This window comes from Pangasianodon hypophthalmus, chromosome 8, assembly GCF_027358585.1.
Source record: "Pangasianodon hypophthalmus isolate fPanHyp1 chromosome 8, fPanHyp1.pri, whole genome shotgun sequence".
NCBI classification, from domain to species: Eukaryota; Metazoa; Chordata; class Actinopteri; order Siluriformes; family Pangasiidae; genus Pangasianodon; species Pangasianodon hypophthalmus.
Window position 1 is genome coordinate 4,842,266 of NC_069717.1, and position 22,375 is coordinate 4,864,640.

At 38.3% G+C, this 22,375-nt stretch overlaps 1 protein-coding gene across 1 annotated transcript; it reads left to right on the plus strand.

Annotated features, from left to right (window-relative positions):
- Positions 1-850: 850 nt before the first annotated feature.
- Positions 851-22,257, plus strand: slc35a2 (solute carrier family 35 member 2). Its single transcript, XM_026928012.3, has 5 exons — positions 851-1,216; positions 5,872-6,054; positions 8,648-8,799; positions 9,969-10,663; positions 20,156-22,257. Exons 1-5 carry the CDS (start codon positions 1,147-1,149, stop codon positions 20,181-20,183), a joined length of 1,128 nt encoding a protein of 375 aa, XP_026783813.1. The 5' UTR covers positions 851-1,146; the 3' UTR covers positions 20,184-22,257.
- The last annotated feature ends 118 nt before the right edge of the window (positions 22,258-22,375 follow it).

Here is a 22,375-nt window from a genome sequence, read left to right on the forward strand (position 1 = left end):
TTCTCACTTACCTCAGAATTAACAGCCACAACGCCATCACACACTAGTCATCATTAACCATCCCGTCTCCTTATCTTGTTTCCTCTCATTACTGCAAAGGAACGAATATTTCTTACCAGTTACATCACTGTCACTTTATTTTAAAACTCAGGGACTTTTATGATGCTAGCGGTGATTATGCCCTACTAACCACACACCACCCACTCCACCATTTTGCTGTGTGTGTTGTATTTAAGGCACTGTGTTATTGTCCCATTACGTGTATTTATTGTTCTGTCCACTTTATTGTATTTATTGTGTTATTTGTTGTGTTATCTATTGTGCACTTTGTCTCCCGCAATTTTTTGCACTACATGTTGTCGATTGTGTACGCTGCTGTCCCCGAGGCCTTGGAGAATGCTATTTTGTTCTACTGTGTACTTGTATATGGCTAGAATGACAATAAAAACTCTCTAATCTCTTTCTCTCTCTCTCTCTCTCTCTCTCTTTAAATGTGCTGTAATTAGTTTGTAAAGCTTGTAAGCTACACTATATGCATTTTATAGGTAAAAGATACACATTAAAAGTACAAAAGATGTACCACCCCAGGTACCCCAAGTACAGTTTAGTACCTCCTTAGTACCCCTTTCCTTTTTTCCCCCCTCATAATGTGCCATATACTGCAGGTTTAATGACGTGTTCTCCCTCCATTCCGCTTGGTGGCGGTAATGCATCCTAAAGTTGTTTCGCCAAATCTCTATGTAATAATCGCCAACGAAGAAGAAAGAAACCTCTGTAGCCGTGTTTTCCTCCAGGCCGCTTGGTGGCGGTAATGCATCATAAAGTTGTTTGGCCAAACCTTCCTCTAATAAACACCAACGAAGAAGAAAGACGTTCCTGTAGACGTCGACGCTTTCGCCTGAAGCGCCAGTGGGCTACTTTACTTTACGTCTTAGATCGTGTGTGTATGTGTATGCGTGTTTTTTTGGGAAATGTCACGGAGTATTTAGCATTTGGAGAACTTTTCATTATGAAATGAAACTGTCGGGATTAATTTAGTTAGCTTGTGGCTAACGGTTAGCCTGGAGAAAGCCCCATTAGGCGCTGTTAGCTGGTAGCTGGTAGCTGTGTCAGTGTCAGTCCGGGGATTTAGACGTCAGTGCCAACATGGCAGCAGGTAACAAGGGTCCAGACTCGGCAGGTGAAGACAAGACGCCTTCCCGCAGACAGACTGACGGTAATGGCTTATTTCCTGCTGAAAATACAACTACTGACCTTCAGTTATTAGCAGCTCAGTGTCTGTGTTTCTCATCCAGCCTTGTTACTTTCCTAAAGCATGAGAAATGGCACTACAGCCTGAATGTAACATTTATAAATAGTACATTTAAAGCTTTTCTGTGAGTAAGTGAAGTTTTGGAGCTAAACTGCATCTGTAGTTGTGTCCCAGGGCTTGAAATGTGTGTGTGTGCAAGGGTTCAGGTTCAACTTTAAACTAATCAAGTGTAGAAAACTCAGATTTGGTGACAGAAGATTTCAAATGAATTTCTTTCCATTCAGATACAAAATGGTCAAAACACTGCATTTCCAAAACACCCAAGGAAACATCTCTTTGTTTTGGGGTTTGTCTTTCTTTTCTGTAGGTTACTTTTAAAATATTAACTTCTGTTTTATTCCTTGTACTTGTTCCATAACCCAAAGTCTAGAAATCAAGCATTCGCGTGATGTTTGTAAATGTGAAAGATATGGTTAAAAATACCATCAACATGTGCAGAAACTAATTAAAAATATTCTTAAATTGCTCCTGAAAAAAAATCCTGCCATTTTTTTTTTCTTTCCCCGAGCACCACGTCGTCCTCTTTTGCCGTCACTTTATTTCTGTTTGTAAAGAGATCCGTATCTTTAATCTGCCCAAGAATTCCTGGTACACATCCGTGTCATACAGGTTCAGTGCTAATATTAGTCTTAATGAAATGATGGAGGGAAAAAAAAACAAGCATTCTGGAGAAGCACACTGTACTTCATTCATTCATTCATTCATTCATTTATATTTTAAAGGTGCATTAAAGGTGCATTAGGCAAGATTTGTCAGAATTGAGCAAGTGTTTTTTTTTCTGGTTTTATTATATAAATTTTTTTTTTTCTTCCAAAGTGCAGAGTGATTTTTTTTTTGGCTTAGAGGGGAATTAACTGGCTGTGCTGGGCTCTTGCTGATTTCAAACTGAGAAGGGAATTGTGTATAAAATGACTGACAAGAGGCACGTCTAAACACAAACAGGCTCAAGAGACCAACCGGATTTCTCAGCCATGTAATACTCTTGTGCTGACTTAAACCTTTGTGTTTTTTTTTTAAATAAATAAATACTAGTAAGAAATAATAAAAAAAATGACTCTCTCTCTCTCTATGTATATATATATATATATATATATATATATATATTTCTTAATTTTAAAATGAGGGAATGCAACATGCTCTGAAAATGTAGAAATGCAAATTCATGCCATGGAACACATTTCAGTTTTCGTTTGATCCAACTCAACCACAAAACCTCACTTATGAATTCAAATAAAATACAGATTTATTACGTTATAAATGCGGATTTTTCACACCATAGACATCCTGTGGCTTTCGAGAAGAATCAAGTAAAGCAGGTCAGACTGCCTTTAATGCTAGTTCACTTTCCCTTGACAGTGTTAACGACAGGGTGATTCAAGCACCTTCTTCTCCTGAAATAAGAAGCACTTATTGTTTGTTTGAAATACATAGTATAATGTGAAAGATAATAAACTCTTGCTGTTAATTAGTGCACCTTGAGGATCAGGTTACCTGTAGGGACCAGGTGTGTGTGTGTGTGTGTGTGTGTGTGTGTGAGTGAGTGAGAGAGTGTGAGAGAGAGATGATGACAGCATAGTTAGTATATCTTGACTTGTCCTGGACACTTCCTGTAGACTTTTGAAAGTTTCATGTGTTCAGTGTGTGCTGTTAGTTCCAGTGGGAATTGTACAGTCCATACCTGGTATCTGAAAATTAGTTAAAATCTTCACAATAAATTCAGCTTTTTGGCCTGATTTTGCTCTCAAATGTTGCACATCCTAAAAGAATTCCTTGCATGCAACCAACAGGAGAACAATGCCACTTAGGATGATGCCAGACTCACGGGACAGACACAGGTATCTCAACAAAACATTCTAATGGACAGTAAGCTCGGTTTGAGGAATATTTCATGTTTGCTACTCGAGCCCCGTCCACGCTGATTGATGACGTAAACAGAACGTAGTGATTTTCTTTAATCGCCGGCTTTTCGTTTGAGGATCTTCATCATGGAGTGTCACAGTTATGGCACAGCCTGTTAGAGAATTTAATTTGAAACATTTTGTACAGTGTGAGAAGTAATAATGTTAAAAGACTGCTGTAATCACACACAGTGTAACACTGGCTTCACCAATCAGATAACACACAACCATGGTGTGAGAGACGTCGATTCTGATCAGTATCGATTGATACTCTTACGCTAGTATACTTAACTATACATAATGTCAGGTGCAGTTTTACTAGAACCTGGAAACTGTAATGCTGTTAGTGTAATAAATAATGTTTCCAGTTATTAAACACAAAGCAAACGATTTTTGATTCGTAGGTGACGAGTTCAGGATAGAAGTGTCCTAGTTCCAATCCTGATGATGCCACAGCCATCCGTGGTCAGGAATCAAAAAAGAGAAAAATCAGCTGTGCTCTCTGGATGGCATTAATCTCTCTCCAGCTGTCAATCACAGCGACACTAGGCAATCGTGGGGCGTCTGTGAGTTTGCATATGAGGAAGAGGACGGGTCTCGCTTTCCTCCAAGTGTGTTACGCCACCCTGTGATATAGTTTTCCACAAGCTTCATATCTGTCTATAAAAAAGTAAAAACGCCTTCTCCTGCGATTTTTTTTTTTTTTTTTTTATAGTCCTGATGCACTATAACTGGAAATTATATTCCTTTTTGTGTTCTTTACTCCTCCCTTAAGAAATGTGGGTGCAGGTTTGTAACAATGAAACAGTAATAAACTAAGCTTGGGTAGTTATCTGATTTATCGTTCATATCATTATAATTTGCTTTTGCTTTTTCGAGAGCACTGTCTACATTTACTCTTCTCTAGTTTACGGTTACTCACATTTTCTCCTTTTCCCTGTAATCTAATGAATTTGTTATAAATGTAAACTAATATTATTGTAATCGTGGCTTTTCATCAGGCTGGTTAATGCATCGCTACAGTCAGGCAGTAGGTTTTATAGCAAAACTACATATCATAAAAATATCCTGAAGCATCATGGTGTTATTTTTTGCTGTATTTCTCCACCGTACAGTTGCTTTTGCAGAGGACAAGGAACTGTGTGTGAATGCGCTGGGTGGAGTGCTTGACTGCTCAGAGTGTATAAAGGCACTGATTGTTGGCGTGCGTGTGTGTGTGTGTGTGGGTGTGTGTTTTGCCAGGGTGGAGTGAGCAAACATCCTTTTCGGTGATGCACTGCTCTTTATTCCAGCCGAGTTAGGATTATTCAACGGCTAGGGATTGACGCTTTCATTGAGACTGTTGTTAGGTGTTATGTAAATATATATATATATTTTTTTTAAAGACTTTGAACTTGGCGTAGTGATATTTGTATAATATCACAACACAGTTTAATACTCCAATCAAGATGTTGATTCTTTTTTTTTTTTTTTTTTTAAAGTTCCGCCTACAAGGTAACTCACAGGTTTATATTAGTGCGTATTTTCACAAGAAAGTCTTCATGGCAGAGGACTTTAATCTTTCTCTGTAAAATGACAAGCTGTGTTTTTTTTTTTTTTTTTGAGAGAGAGGGGCTGATGAGAGAATGACTGTTTATTGTGGCTGTAACGTCAGTGATAACAGGAACTAGCTCGTCTCTCAGGTGTTCCCCAACGTTGAATCAACTATAAGCCATGAAAATGCGCCAGGTTTTGTTCATTATTAAATTTAACATCGTAATCGTTGAGAGTGGTATAACACACTCCAGACTGTGCTTTTATACAAAAATATTCCACTTCTGAGTGGTAATGTCACTCTGCTTCGTGTTGTGGGAATAATCCAGGGATTGGATTATTTCCATATAACCACATGATCTGCCATGTCTAATTTTTTTTTACTTAAGAATTTAGCACCAAAAAACATATAATCATTGGTATGATGAAGGTTTCTGTAAGGAGATGTTTATTTAACTTTGGAAGGAGTCTTCAGTGTCAGCGCATTGTAACAGTCAGAGGTAAATGTGAGTTATAAATGTAAGTGATAAGTAATGTTCCACAGCGTTGAATGTAACTGAAAACGGAGAAAGATTAGACATGTCATTCTTAAAAATTTTTAATATTGGCAAATTGCTGTTGTCTAAAAGAAATAAAACGCTTCAGGATTTGCTGTTACAGGAACAAAATCGACTTTTGGGGTGGTACAAGTAACTCTGCTTCGTCACATCACACCACTCCATCGTTGATTATTTTTAAGAGTAAGAGTAAGAGTAAGATATTCCTTTATTTGTCCCGCAGTGGGGGAATTTCTATAAGAGCACCGTCCCAAGTGTTTTATTGCTTACTTAATCCAGGTACCAAAGTCATAGTACTTTATTGTGCTGTCTTTATTTGTGTTCTGATTGTCCCAAAAGTCTTATTCTTATGTGTTTAGGCTTCGGTTGCTTGGAGGTTTAATCTATAGTGTTGTGGCCACAGTGCTCCATCAACACTTACACCATGTCTATCTGTGTGTGTGTGTGTGTGTGTGTGTGTTTAGACTTCAGTTTAGTTGTTATGAAGTTACGATCCAGGTTGTGATATCCTTAAATTTGATCAGTTACAGTTCAGTCATTCTTATCACCTGTTATGTTTGTCCCTCTGCAGTTAACAGGAAGTTGAAGTACATCAGTTTGACCGTTTTAGTGATCCAGAATGCCTCGCTCATCCTCAGCATCCGTTACGTGCGGACGTTGCCAGGAGACCGCTTCTTCGCCACGTCCGCCGTGGTCATGGCAGAGGTCCTGAAGGTCTTCACCTGCCTCATCATCATCCTGTTCCAGAAGAGAGGTACGTCCTCATCGTAGTTCTTGTGGATCGCTGGAAAAGTCCAGACGTGTTCTGGGGAAAGTAGGGATATTTGTTGGCATACTGATATTAATAATCTTAATCTATTGTTTTTCGGCATTCTCTTTTCTTTAGTTTTCCAAAAAACATGCCAGTAGGTGGACTATGCTGGCTGTGCTGAATTGCCCCTGTGTGTGTATGTGTGTGAATGTGTGTATGAGTGTGTGTTGTTCCCTAATGGATTGGCTTCCCATCCAGGATATATTCCCTCCTCATGCCCAGTGTCCCTGGGATTGGCTCCAGGTCCACCACAGCCCTGACCAGGATAAAACGCTTACTGAAAACTAATGAAAGCATAAGAGTGAATATAGTGCGTACCGAAAATATGGCAATGATAAATACAAAATAAATAGGACAATGTGTAGTAAATAAAAATGTGACACATTGACTTAATGTCAGCTGTCACAGTCATGACTCATGAGTTTAAGTTTTCTTTAAAAACATTTTATAAAGTGCAGTCTGGACGCACTTTAAGTGTAATGTCATCCTTGTAACCCGAGATTGTTGTAGATAGTTCCAGTTACTTCTGCAATGTGCTTTTGCAATTTGGTTCATTTTGGCTGTTTGAGCTGATTATTAGCTAAACTAGGAAGTTACTGCTGTAATGGAGGAGGAAAGGTCCCCCCCCCCCCCCCCCCCCCCCCAACATAAAATAACTGAGTTAATGTTATCCAGTGCACCAATGCACACCACGTTTCATGTTTTGCCAGTTGAAGACCATCATAGACAAAAAAAAAATAGACATTCTGAAAAGTTTAGTAATTAAAAAAAAATCTTGAAAAGGTCGGAAATAGGATTATAGGAGTCTAGTCTGGTCTAGTGACCTTTTCTGTGTTGATTTGGACTTGTACTTGTACTTGGGCATTGATCTCGCTAAATATGGTCTTGGTCTCGACTCAGAGTTTGTAAAAATATAGTTTGTGTTTCTTTTATTTTCACAAGCACAATGTTTGACAAGAAGTAAGTTCTTTTTCTGGAAAAGACAGCCTAATCATTGGAGCAATGCACAAATGAAGCCAACTAGTAGACTAGCATGATTGGTTCAACTAATTATTTAAGAACTTATTTAACAATGGCTTGGTGAGACACAACGCTTTTTTGTTTTGTAGTAAATGCTAGTAAGTACAACTGTGTAAAGTATCTAGGAGTAACAACAGCTCAGCAACGAAGCTGTAGATGACACAAAGTGCGTAGCATGTAAAAGTCGTTTGTTGCATCAGTCACTACAGAGCACCAAACTGCCTCTGGAAGCAGCACGAGCACTAGAACTGTGCGTCAGGAGCTTCATGAAATGGTTTCTGTGGCTGATCAGCTGCTCACAAGCCTGATATCACTATGTGCAATGCCAAGCGTCAGCTGGAGGGGTGTAGTACGCCGCAGTGGAAACGTGTTCTCTGGAGTGATGAATCATGCCTCACTGTCTGTCAGTTTGATGGACGAAACTGGGTTTGGAGGATTCCAGGAGAACTCTACCGACCAGAATGCACAGGAGCAGCATTTGATGGAGGAGGAATAATGGTCTGGAGCTGTTTTTCAGGGTTTGTGCCTCTTAGTTCCAGTGAAGGGTAACTGTTAAGGTTATTGTTAATGCTACAGCATACAAAGATATTTTAGACATCCAGCATTGTGACAGCAGTTTGGGAAAGGCCCTTTTCCTGTTCCAGCATGACTGTAGCCCTGTACACAAAGCAAGGAAAGTCGTCTGCGAGCCAGGTTTTCTCATCCAACATCAGTGCCTGACCTCACAAATGCTCTTTTGATTGAATGGGCAAAAATTCCCACAGACACACTCCAAAATCTTGTAGAAAGCCTTCCCAGAAGAATAGATGCTGTTATTACCTCAAAGGGAGAGCAACCCCATATTAATATCTAATGGTTTTGGAATAGGATGTCCAACAAGCTCATATAGTGTAATGTCTAATTCTGTTGTCTAGAACTATTCTGCAGGATTCCTCGTTCATTCTCAAGAAAATTTTGTCTTGCATATATGAAATTGAAATAAAACCTTGGTCTTTTTTTTCCACCACGTATTTTAATAGACCTCGGTCTTGATCTTGACGTGATCATGGCTAGTCCTGGTTTTGGATTTGCCAGTGGCGGTCTGGACTTCAGCCCTCGATGGGATCGTTGTGCATTAGGCAGGCGGAAGAACTCTACAGAATATCTCAAGCACCTCTCTCTTCATTATCACTGAGCTAGACTGAAGCTGGTTTTACGCTGTTTATGGTATGCGCAGTTATGAAGGAATGAATGGCGAAGCACCAGGTTGAGGTCGAAGTAAGCCTCGCTCTTAAAAAAGTGGGGCAGAAATCTTCCAGTCACACCTGCTGCCCTCTTATTTTACCAGCAGATCCTCACACGAACGTTGATAACTTTTTAACCTTAAATGACGCTTGCCTGCCTTTGAAAGGGCCGTGGCGGATTTTCAGTGCCTCCTGCGTGCCCCTGGCTGAAATTCTCTAAACTGATGTAACAGGGTGAAACTGTGGATTCAGTTTTGGATTTGGTGCTGAATCCTCCGTCTCTTTCTGTGCAGGAAATATCAGGGACTTTGTGGCCTTGCTGTATGACTCTATCGTGGTGCAGTATTGGGACACGCTGAAGCTGGCGGTTCCGTCACTTATCTACACACTACAGAACAACCTGCAGTATGTGGCCATCTCTAATTTACCAGCCGCTACGTTCCAGGTAAGCAGCCACTGGCTTTCTGCTTCACCTTCTCTCTCTTTCTGAGTCTGTTAGGAGTGTCACACTTTAGAACTGACATTCTTATTTCATGGTGCATTGTGTTTTTAAATTATATTTAATAGTCAGTTACCATTCTTCACAGATCTCATCATATAGTACGTGCAAAGCTGAATATGTCATTAAAAAACATGAGAGGACATGCTGTTATAAGAAATTAATCAGTGAAGAGGTGGTGTGATTTTGCTGTTACCGGTTACAGAAGTTACATTAAAACATTATGGAACGTTATAACAGCTGTCAACAGTTGTTTCTTTACTAATCTCTCTTTTATTTATTTATTTATGTATGTATTTATTTATTTTTACCTCTGGCTGTAACAATGTGTTGAAAATCCTTTCAAAAATGCTAAACGAACGCGTTGTTAAACACAGTAATTGCTGATATGGTGTATTTTTCTGGGAGGAGATGTTAGCATTTTTGGAAGGAGTCTTCAGTGTCTGCACTTTGTAACAGTCACAAAGGTCTTCAGGATAGCTTTTTTTTTTTCTTTGTCTTGCTAACATGGCAAGCTGTGTTTTTTTTTTTTTTTTCTTATTAACTTCAAAATGGAGAAAAAAAGAGGAAGTGAGGAAGCAACTGTTTATAGCAGCTTTTATGTAATGTAAGTGTTATCAGGAATTAACTTGTTTAGCAGACATTCCACTATAAATGGGTAAAACCATCTGTGTCATTTTGTTGTAGAAATAAAACACTTCGGGATGTACTGTTAGAGGAAAATAATCAACTTCGGAGTGCTAACAGTAACTGCACTTCGGATCGAGCCACATCACACCACTGCATCTTTGATCTTTGTTTTGTTTTTTTTGATAACAGCACACCCCCCCCAGTGTATTATTCCTTACAGCCCTGCATGCACCAGCAATAATCAGGGTGTTTCATGGCTATGGATATATGCATCAGTCCACATTTCCACATTTTTATAATAATAATAATGATGATGATAATTTAAATGTTAGAATTATTAAATTTTTTCCAAGCTACATTGTGATACAAACCAAAGAAAACCGACAAAGTTGTTCTCGTTTGTGCTTTACCCCTCTCCACTCGTGTTCTCTCTCTCTTTCTCTCTCTCTTTCTCTCTCTCTCTCTCTCTCTCTCTCTGTCTGTAGGTAACATATCAGCTGAAGATTTTAACGACAGCGCTCTTCTCTGTGCTCATGCTGAGGAAGAGTCTGTCGCGCGTCCAGTGGATCTCTCTGCTCCTCTTGTTCACCGGTGTGGCCATCGTCCAGGTGGAGCAAGACGGCAGCAAGAAGAAGGAGACCATCGTCTCGGCCGCCTCTCAGAGCTATGTGAAAGGCCTGCTGGCTGTGGTGGTGTCGTGTCTGTCGTCGGGCTTCGCAGGTGTTTACTTTGAGAAGATCTTGAAGGGCAGCAGCGCCTCACTGTGGCTTCGCAACGTGCAGCTGGGGCTCTTCGGGACGCTCCTGGGCCTGCTCGGCCTGTGGTGGAACGACGGCGCGCAGATCGCCGAGAACGGCTTCCTGTTCGGCTACACGCCCATGGTATGGGGCGTGATTTTTAACCAGGCGTTCGGCGGCCTGCTGGTGGCCGTGGTGGTCAAATACGCCGATAACATCCTCAAGGGCTTCGCCACCTCCTTCTCCATCGTGGTGTCCACGGTCACGTCTGTCTACCTCTTCGGCTTCCACGTGGACATTCTGTTCACGCTCGGCGCTGGCCTCGTCATCGGCGCCGTCTACATGTACAGTCTACCCAAACCTGCGGCTCCGCCCTCCGGCGCCGGCTCCTTCCCTTCCTCTTCCTCCTCCTCTTCCTCGCAGACGGACGGGTTCCTTCCAAAGTCAGTGCTGGTGAAATGAACCTTTGCTGGCAACATTTTCTCTCCCTCACCCTTCATGACTTTCTTTTCCAGTAATCCCTCTTTAACTCGGACATCTAATCCTCTTCTTTCTTCTTTCTGCTGCTTTGGGGTTGATTTTCTTTCTTTCTTCTTTTGGTAGCATCTGCTCTCTCTTTCTCACGTGTTGCACTGGGGCGTCTGTGTGTGCACAGTCATAGTGCGAGCGCTTTAGTATTTGCTGACTCATACTCCATTAAATCTAATCTATGAAATCTGATCATACACAACAGGCTATAATTTGCAAATCCTCACAAAAATCGTGATTAACAAGATCAGGTGTGTTTGCAATAAAACACCGCAGTAGCGTCAGGAGCCAAGAAAAGGCTCGGCCACATCAGGGCTGGGTTTTGACACTCTGGGCTAAATTTTTTATGCTACTTGTAATTGTCAGATTATCCGTGTAAAGCACAAAACCTAGAGGTGGTGTATTATTACGTCCAGGTTTGCTGTTTCCCCTGTATGCCTTAAACACCATTCTACACTTAACTCAACATGTTTTTCAACATTTTCTTGTAGTGAGAAAAGAACAGAAAATCTGTTTACTCGAAACTAACTTATAATTGAAGTCTAAGGGCAGTTGTTGAAATTCATCACAAGTAAAAGTTGTAAAGATCCAGCTGTATAGAATTCCTTACTTTTGACAACAATGACAAGTTACCTTCTAGTTTATGGCTATAAATAAGACCATCTGAAGTGGTTATGTTTTGTTTTGCAGTGGCGCTTCACATTACTTTCGTTTGTCCCACCTGCTTCACCGCTCCTACTGATACACATCCATTTTGCGCGTTAAAAATGTGGTTCTCTGTTCATTTGTCATTAAACTTCTCCTTGACTTCTCTCCCTGTAGCTATACGCTGGTCCAATGAGCTGCCTTCAGCTAAATAATTTACATAAAGTCACTGAGCAGCAGCATTATTTGGTTCTGCTACAGTATTTTACTAGTGATTGGTTCGGTTCCTGAAATCCATTAGTACGCATTTTACAGGAAACGTATTTTTGTAAGACGCTTTCATGAACTTTTCGCTCAGCAGTATTTGTAAATTAAACTCAGAGGTTGCACTTTTACAGAGTCAGAGTTGTTTATATGTTGCCAGTGGTGTTGGGCGGATCTGACAGACACAAAACTGTAGGAAAACTCCAGAAGAACAGCTTTGGGGACTCTTTCTATCTCGCGTTACATAGTCGCATATGTTTATCGTTAATTGGTAGAATTCATCAACTGCCCAACTGCTATCATAAATGAGTTTGAAGTTAATGAGCTCTCTTTCTTCTCAGTACACGCACAAATGACAAAATTCTTTCCTGTGGTAAACACACATGCAACACGTATTAAATAGTCCAAGGACGCTGATTTGGAGTTCTTTTGGCCGAGAGTCTTCACAAAATAAATACATACATACATACATACATACATAAATGTGCATGTTGCTTACATTTAACATTGAAGTTTTTAGTAAAACTAAGTGCATGTTCATTAACACGGTGAGCGATTTTCAGTGCAGATGTAGCAGTTCCACTATGTGCCGTTTGTAGTAGCATTACAGAGAATGTCATTAGTTTACACACTTCCTGGGAAGTTTACATTTATTAACATTTCTATGCTGTAATACCCTGAAACACGGTATTACTCTAATGAAGTTATTCTAATCTATATGGAAGCCTGACTGATACGAAAGTATTTTTTTGTATCTGAAGAAAAAAAAAAATGTGAATGACGCATTGAAGGATAATTCTCACCACAGCATGATTTAGGAATTATTATCCGTCGTCTGTTTAAAAAAAGTTCACCAATGTACTTCTGAATTTTTGACAGAATATACGCTGACTTATACGCACATCAGCCAATAGGAGACGAGCCGGTCTTGGCCAGGCTTCAGCCTTTCATGTCAGTTTTGAGGAAGATGAAGCAGAAACTAATTCCGGCTTGTCAGCTCACATTCCAAGCTCTGTGATCCAGCGTTAAACATCTCGAAGGGCAGCTAATGGCGAGTCTCGGCTCTTCAAGCTGTCCATGTTTGTGTGCAGGTAGCACAGGTTTCACTTAATATCCATCTGCACCGACAAACACACCTACTGCGTACCAGCAATGCATATAATGAGCGTAATAATCATTTATTTATGACGTTTCATACATTTCATACATGCGTTTTATATACGTCATGACGATAAAAAGGCAAAACACCAGCATACAAGAAGAAGGAGGAAATGGGAAAAATAATGTAATAGAAATTCTAAAAATAAATAATAACCATTAAAATAAAAAGTAAAAACATAGTTAACATAGATAAAATAGTAATAATGAAATAGTTAAAGAAAGAAATTATAGTTTAGGAAAAAATAACTATTCAGTACAAATAGTTGCTCGTGAAAAATGTGAAGTGAATGCATTTGTTCATGAATACAGAAATTCCTTGTGAACACAGCCCAATGCTGGTATTATAAATTGTGATAAATGATAATATCTCTCTATATAGCGTTTTAACAAGTTGTCTCCCAGGTGATTCAGCTGCCGAAAAGTTTAAATCCTGGCTGAGCAATCCACTGATGGAGCATAAACACAGTCTACGTATGAACTGTATGCGCAGAGACGCACAACTTCCTGCCAGTGATTAGTTTCCTACAGCATTTCGTACATTAATTCAGCTTTCTGTAACATTCAGAGAGACATTGTCAGTGCTCTGTCAGCAGGATAGCCACTGATACTGATTTGTAGAACCGTAATATTGACTGATTTTATCGTCCAAACAGTATATCAGTGGAACCCCTACTTCATACATACATAAGACGATGTTAGTTTGCCTTAAAAAGTTAAATTATGGGCTAATGATGTTTATTTCATATTTAATCCCAGAGCACTACCGAACAGAAATACACTATATGGCCAAATGTTTGTGGACACCTGACTGTCACACCCATATGTGGTTCTTCCCCAAACTGTTGCCACAAAGTTGGAAACACACAATTGTATAGAATGTCTTTGTATGCTGTAGTATTACAGTTTCTCTTCACTGGGGCTAAGAGGCTCAAACCTGTTCCAGCATGACAATAGCCCCTGTGCACAAAGCGAGCTCCATGAAGACATGGTGTGTCCTGCACAGAGCCCTGACCTCAACCCCACTGAACACCTTTGGGATGAACTGGAACACCGACTGCACCCCAGACCTCCTCACCCACCATCAGTACCTGATCTCACTAATGCTCTTGTTGCTGAATGAGCACACATCCCCAAAGCCATGCTCCAAAATCTAGTGGAAAGCTTCCCAGAAGAGTGGAGCTTATTATAATCTGGAATGAGATGTTCAACAAGCACATACGGGTGTGATTGGTCAGGTGTCCACAAACCTTTGGCCATGTATTGTAGCTGTGTTCAGACAGCAGCAAATATTTTTGGATTTTTCTCCCAATTTGGTCAGCTTCCAACCTATAAAGGTGAAGGCTAACAAATGTTTCCTTCAAGACACGTGAAGCCAGCTAGCCGCATCTTTTCAGACTGCTGTGTCACAGGGCAGCGTAAGGAAAGCGCTATCTGCCCTCTTCTCCTGAGCTCGCAGATGCTTATGAATGGCTAGTAACCCCCTGATTGCCATCCCTCCTTCCCACCCACGAAGCACAGCCAGTTTTGCTTCTTTGTCACCTGGCCATCGTCAGGATTCGAACTCACAGTTTCCCATTGATAGTGAGAGCGCTTTTCTGTTGCGCCTCTCAGGAGACCAAATCTGACTTTTCTATTTGAATTATAGACAAATGCACTCACATATCCACTGGTTGTCATAGTAACGACACAGACAGTGCACAAACATCCAAATGTAGTTTTTAAGTCTGCATACATACATGAAAATGCAAATATATATACATTTGCACTTCTCTCTTACCTCTTGTTATTTTCACTTCAAAATTCAAAATTTCACTTCAAAATTTCAAATTTCAGGAGTAATAAAAAATATTTTGGCCTTCACACTGCAGAAAATCTTCCTCGCTCTCCTCAGATTTGAGCTGCTGGTCTGAACAAAGTGCGTATTGTCGTCTTTCATGTTAACACACCCGGTTCTGCGTATTAAGGGCTCGAGAATGATCCGGAAGCATTAAACTCTGCAAAGCTCTCAGTAACGTGAACCGCACGAAGAAATATTATTAGCGTAACACTGTGGGAGTTGACTGAAAGCAGATGAAACTAGGATGGAGATCAGAGTAGTGTGATGTTTCACTGTAATCTCCAGACGCTCAGCCTGTGCACCTACAGTACGCTTCACTATAATACTAATCACTAGTATCAAACTTGCTGTTGCACTGGAATGCTGGGAATGCCGGGAATCAGTTGAATCTGTAATAACTGTAGAATGCACATGAGACAGTACAATCTACTCATGAACCTCACAGCAGCTTTTACGGTATAATTTTTTTTTTTTTTTAAACAGCACATTCTTGTAACTGCAATCTGTTCCACATCACAACATCAAGGTTTCGACAGACTAACTGATAGACTGACAGTCAAGAGTTTTTGAACTCTTATTTCCTCATGATCGAGTGATGACGTTATTTAAAAAGTAGGCAATAGAAGTGAATTGAATAAACTGCATCTACATCTAAGTGAAGTCACGAGGAGTCTCTTCTCACAATTAATACAAGCTCTTCGAGTCTTTTCTATATAGACTTCGTTCGAGGCAGATGATGTGTAAGCCAATAAACCACGCCGGAACGATGTGATATTGATTACTTTCCAGTGACAGCACATCCTAAAGTGTTTTATTCCTCTTACACCTCAGCAAATTTCCAACACTTATGATTCCATAAATTACAATTATTCATTTATAGTTGTGTTTAATTTAATGTCTGTGATCCCAGTTATCGCTTACGTTATAGCAGCTATAAACAGTCGTTTCCTCACTGGTCTCACTTTTTTCCCCCGTCTCATGAAGTTATGAAGAGAAGAAAAAAAGCTGCTAAGGAAAACCACAAACTGCTCTGCCAGAAAGCTTGCCTGACTGAAGCCTTCTTTCGTTAATGTTAAATAAACGCGTACAGAAAGCTTCGCCATATCAACTTTTTTGTTCAATAACAGCACTTGTTTTTAATCTGCTTATCGTAAGGCGTAAATTGGGAGCATCTGCCAGACAAGTCCATTGTGAATGAGCTGTTACTATGGAAACAATAGTGTTTTTTTTTTTTTTTTTCTTTTTTTCTTAACATAATTGCCATCCTGTACCTCTTTGCTTGTGCTGCATTCGACTTAACTCGGAAGTGGGAACTCAGAATTACTTCGTTTTTGAGCTACAAGATGGGAAAAAGCATGAACGCCTCCAAGTTCACCTTTTGTTATCTAGCCAGCTAACTGTGATGAGTGATTTAGATTTACCTCCTCAAAACAGCAAATTGTATATGTCTGTATATTGATTTGATCTAAAGTGAATATTTGTATATGCAACACAGTTTATTTAAAGTAACGAAGTGCTACTTTGTGTACTGTTCGTGCTGTGAGCGGCCATGCTGATTTGAAGTCACTTGCTGAACTCGGGGTTGAGGAGAACCGTCCTGAGGTTACGAGTTGAGGGTTTTTTTTTGTTTTGTTTTGTTTTGTTTTTTTTACCAGGTCGGAATTACAAGCTTTAGTCAAATGCAGCATTTGTCCCTGGTACTAAAAGTGATTACAATTTCATAAAACTTGAGACACAAAGGGTTCCAAAATTTTTGACTGTCAAAAGCGAAGAATCTTTTTATCAGCTTTTCACGAAAAGTAAATCTCTTTTAATAAGCATTGATGAACTCAGTGGGTCCTATCTCAGAAAACCACACCAATCCTCTGTGAGAGTGTGTGAGCCTGTGAGTGTGTGTGTTCATATTTGCTTCACCAGTGCTAACAAATGGCTAATGCTGTGCCTTTCTCAATGCACTTGTGACTGTACAGTAACTACCAATGTCAAAACGCTGACACGTGTAAATAATATAATGACTTTATTCTCCTTATTTTTCTTTCTTTCCTGCTCAGAAAAAAATGAGTCGATGTTTCCGTGATGTTACATAATGTAAAAAAAAAAAAAGGGTTTTTTGTGCAAATATTTGATACAAACATGCCAAATCTGTTCTCACGTTCTTTCAGAACAAAACAAGACGTTTGAGCAGGTTTAACAGATGAATGTTTTTTTTTTTTCTGTTTTTTTTATTTTCTTTTTTTGAGCACATAAGCACACGTTTTAGTGACGTAATGGTGAAGGGTTTGGGTGTTGGACAAAATGTGTGTGTGGTTTGGTTATGATTTAAAAGGATTTATTGCCTTTTTGTTGGGGTTTACAGCATAGTAATATATCTAGACTTATATTATATTATAGAGACTTATCTGGGACATGAAGCTGCTTTTTATACATCTGAAATTTTTTCCCTATTTTTTATTTAAGAATGCTAATTTCCTTGTTGTGAAATGATTTATTTTATTCTTTCTTTTTCTCTGAGGCTGTTAAAGCTGTACCTAACAGCCACGGATCAGTTTATATCAGTTCATTGATTGTCGAGGTAAATTCACTGGAATTAAACAGGTCTGAGTTTGTTTTTAAATCAGTCATTGTATCCGTTTGGGGTCTTAGACCAACAACAGCAACATTTAAATAAAAAAAAAAAAAAAAAAAAAAAGAGTCAGCAACCTCAGGCAGCTAAAGTGTGTGTGTGTGAGAGAGAGAGAGAGAGAGAGAGAGAGAGAGAGAGAGAGAGAGTGTGGATTTTCAGGGAAGAGAGGATTCACTAAAGCCATACTCTGACTGTGAGGGTCTGCTTTACTGAGGCCATTAGCCACTGTGTGATTACGACGTGGTCCGAAATATCGAGTCTGACATCAACAACTCGTTAATTTCATCATTTAGGAAAAACAAATACAGTTTCTATAAATATTCCAAAATGTGTGTATTTATTGATTAGTTAGTTAGGAAATTAATCAGCAGTTTGGACGTGGTGGTGCGATGCAGCTGTCAGTGCAAAGCTGACACTGGAGACTCCTTCCATAAATGTTAATTAAACACCTAACTAAGAGAAAACTTCACCAGCTCCTGTTTTACAAAATGAATCAACACCTTCTGACCAATCAGATTGGAGAATTCAACAGTGCTGTAGTGTACAGTTGAGGGCAAAAGTTTGCGCACCCTTGAGACAATATCGTACAGAAATTTGATTTGTACCAACGAAGCATTCCGTGTGTTTGGGTTTCACAGATGTTCCTGTATATTATGTGATATCAGTTTAAAAGTTTGCGCCCCCCCTTTCTGATATTTCCGATTAACTTAGACATACGTCGAAATTTATATTATAGTTATAAGTTACAAAGTTTGCCTTTATAACTGCCTTTCGAATCCTCGGAGTAGCTTTTGGATCATCTCAGATGTTATATTCTTCTAGCTTCCCACCTTCAGATTAGGTCTGGAGATCAAAACAACTTTTTTTTTTTTTTGCCTTATTTTTGTCATTTTGTTTCAGGATACACTCTTTATTCTTTTTTTTTTTTTTTTTTAAATAAATATGTTGGAGTTCTAGTTTTGTGAAGTACAGCTTTTTGAAAGTCATGGAGTGCACAAACTTTTGCTCTTAGCTGGATAAAGAGGACAGCAGAATAATAGAGCATAAGGTAAACAACAATTTAACACACGTCCTGCTGTTTGAACAAAAAAAATGGATATTGGATAAATAAATGGATAAATGGATATATTTCAACTTCTTAGAAGGATTTGTGATAAACTGATTTGTCTCAGAGTTCAGTGATTTTTGAGTATGAAGTTTCATACAAATAAAAAGTTTGTATTTCTCCTAATAGATGAAATTAAAAAAAGTTGAGAACTCAATTTTTTTGGACCTTAATGTATATGAGTCAAAGAGGAAACGGCAATGAATAAAAAAAATCTCAAATGAATAAAATGCCACAGAGATTAATTTGTACTTAAAAATGTTTGTTTTGTTTTGTTTTAATATTTAATATTAAAATTGTAATGTTATCCATTACCCTTAAATGACAATAAATTTTGCTTCAGATTTTTTTTTTTCAGATTTTTGAACACTTTAATGAAGCCACAGTAAATTATATCGCGTGAATGAATTAATGCATATTAATAATCAGCTATAAGACGTCTCGTCTTTGATCCATATACAGGGTGAAGATGTTTTACTAAAACGCTGTGTGCCTTAGTGAATCTGGCCCTGTGTGCACGTCTTCACTTCTCACCGTCATACAAATCTTTCCTTAGCCTCACTGGAAGATGGTTATGAAGGTTTGCGAGGAAGACGTGTGGGCTTTGTGTGTTATCATGTCCCAACATGATCACATGTGCTGTATTCTCAACACTGGGGTTGTAAAAGTGAGACATTTTTTTAGCTTCCTCTTCAGAAGTGAGCTGAAAATGTCTCGCTCCCTCATCAGTGTAGCATCCGGCTGGAGGTTTGTGTTCGAATTAACTGTGGGATTAACCGCATGTCTAAGTACAGATTTCTTTTTTACATCCAGTGAGGTTGTGATTATGTGGAAAACGATTCACACACAACTGTTCAACTTTGTGTTTTTTTTTTTGTTTTTTTTTTTAATTCCTCTACCATGTATCTGGCATTTTGTAAATACTCTGTAAAGATAAACAGCCCCTTGTTGGCTTTTATTTCTTTTAGTGGCCTCTTTCTTGAGGCTGATAATAAACAGATCGTGATCATATCCTGGTTTCTGATCTGAGCCTTAAACATGAGCGTCTCCATTGTTAGTGTAAAAGAAAAGAAATGAAAACACACTCATTAATCCAGTAAAGTGTGAAGAATGACTGGACGAGCCTGCCTGGTTCAAAGATCATCTCATAAATGCTACAAAATACTCACGCCTTTGTGTGTTAATTTAATGCCACACCTTTAAATGTGTTCGAAACTTCAGATCCTGATCTTGTACCAGCCCTTAATTCTTGTAGTTGGTTGTGAAATTGAAGCACATTTGCAAGGAACATGGAAACTGAGTTTAAATTACAACACAATATTTGTGTTTATTGAATCCTGGATTCAGCTAAATAGTAAAAGCCTCTGATTCCCGACAGGTTGTGAGTTTAAATCCCTGAAACGAGATCCTCCGGGGTGGGTTTAGTCATCTGGGTGTTGCCAGATCTGTTTATTTAACCACATTCTAAACTAAACCATTAAGTAACACAAGTCTAGTCGAACTCGTTATTCGTGCTGAAGAGGGCCAGCTGAGGAGTTTCACAAGAAGCAGATTGGACACAGGTATGTAAATACGTTAAAGCGAAAGCACACTTTGGGTTTGTGCAACTTTCGGAGAGATGGTAAGTTTTACTGAAGAGTGATGAAGCGTTTCGGACGTGGCGCCGATGCTCTCGTGTGGAATTGATACTTAATAATGGAATTAATATTTGCTGTGATCGGGTTTTAGCGTTGTTTGTTGATGTGATCTGTCTTTGTTCCTCTTTACTCCAGGAGCCTAGAAAAGGAGAAAGGAAGCTAAAACATGGAGAAAGAAGAGGATGGGAACCTGATGAACCTGATGAGTCTTAGGGTGCTACTTCAGATAATATTTCTTACATTTTTTTTAATATAACGAAGTTAGTTCTTCCTGGAACACTACAGAATGTACTGGATGATTGTTCTCTAACATTTAATGTATTTTTGCTATTTTAAAATTCCACTGTGCCGTTTTTATATATATATATATATATGCAGGCAGTGACTTGCATAAGTATTCACCCCCCTTTTCCAGTTTGATTATGTATCACAAATCTACACAAAATATTGTGTATTGTAACACTACAGACTGTGGAAAAGTTCAAGAGAAAAGGTGTGAATACTTATGCAAGGCATTGTACACTTTTATTGGAGATATCTCTATTTTTTTTTTTTTAGATGTTAGAAGATACAACCCAGAAATTCATAAAAAAAAAAAAAAGTTTCATTATGTCTGAATTCTGCCCCGAGGGGGAAAAACAAAATTGCTGCCTTTTCTTTTTAACATTTCATTTTCTCTCATGCTCGTTTCTGTCTAAAGAAAAATTTGTGTAATTAAAAAAAGTATTAATTTTTAATGTTATAATGACGTCTATGTAAAAAGCAGAGGTTTTTTTTTTTCCTCTCTGCTTCTACACAGATGTTTCAGCTCCTGATCATGGAAGCTTTAATTCTACTCTTTTTAAATACACTTTTAATATTAATAGTGAAGACATAAGACTGTGAAAATAATGTGGAATTAGGTACAGAGTGGGACGAAATGTTTTAAAGTACATGAATACGATCTTTTAGGATTGTTATCAGCAGAGGAAAAGGGAAGATGTGTATTTTATTTTATTTTTTTTATGGAGCTGAATTCATGAGATATGCATCAACTTTATTTATATTCATCTCGGGAAGCACATTTCAAGCTTTTTACTGTATCTTTTTAATGTTGTTTGCTTTTGTTTTTGTAACCATCATTTAAAGATGTTCTTAATGTTTATAACACTAAGCTGCCTTACATGATGTCTGAATATATATAGTGTTCATTTACATGAAAAGATTAAATGATACACTTCAATATTAGTTTTTTCAGATCCCTTTCTGTGATTATCCAGTAGATGGCTCTAAAACCTTTTTTTATGTGAAGAAAAAGCTTCGGATGCATGCATGCATGATTAATAAAGATCTGGAGCTGAGAATTTCACCCTGCGGTGTGTAATACACCGAGCCTGACGTTGATTTGTGTGTGTACTAACATACAGAGGCTGAGTTAAAACTCGTGCAAACATGCATCTGAGTGCAGAAATTAAACTCTGGCTCCAGTACAAAGGCAAGCTATTACTACATTAGTAAATAATCTGCCTAATTAAAAAAAAAAAGTTGGTTTGTGGTTTGTAAAAGAAATCTGAGGGGGTCAGTTAAAAGGGTCTCTGTTTAAAAAAAAAAAAAAAAAAAGAAAGAAAGCCTGCCATGGAGGGTAAAGAACATCCGTAATACACTGTTACTTTTAGGAAATCTTAAGACTTGTTAAATCATTTTTGTTGGAGTTTTTTTTTATACATTGATTTAAATATGTAAAAGTTTTTTTTTTTAATTCAGTTTTTTATTGAACAATTTGTCAACGTACAAACAACATGGCAACAACAATACATTCTTTATATTGGAACAATAGGATCAGGTGCAGAAAAGAACAAATCAAAACAGACAAGAGCGAAAGAAAAAAGAATTAATAAATGAATGAATTCATTTAAGGGACTAGGGCTTTTCTGTAAATCGTTTTTCTATTATGCTAAAAAAAAAAAAGTTTTATTGCATTTTTATTTTTCATCACATTAAGGGCTTTTGTATAAGGAAGAAACTCATTATGAAATACACAAAACTTAGGTTTCACGTTCAAGTACTTTGATTTGTGTATATAAATTTTTCCCAGAATTTAACATATAAATATTATACTAATAAATTGGTCATATAGTCTAAGCACAGGGACTTTAAATTTGTTGTGCGGTTTCCGGAAGCAGTGAGACCTCATTATGTGTAAAAATTTTAAAAAATATTTTGAGGAAAAAGTTATTTTATATATATAGTAAATAAATCGTGCACACTTTTATTTAATGTGTACTTTGTTTTACATTTTTTTTTGCTATTCTTTATACTTTATACCGAAATGTTTTCAATTGCGTGTCACCCGAAATGGTGTCTTAGTTTAGGGCG

Excerpts from the sequence above, each read along its gene's own strand:
- slc35a2 (XM_026928012.3), top strand. The coding sequence starts at position 1,147 with ATGGCAGCAGGTAACAAGGGTCCAGACTCGGCAGGTGAAGACAAGACG. Across the intron at positions 6,055-8,647 it reads CATCCTGTTCCAGAAGAGAG|GAAATATCAGGGACTTTGTG; the intron begins GTACGTCCTCAT and ends CTTTCTGTGCAG. Across the intron at positions 10,664-20,155 it reads ACGGACGGGTTCCTTCCAAA|GAGCCTAGAAAAGGAGAAAG; the intron begins GTCAGTGCTGGT and ends TCTTTACTCCAG.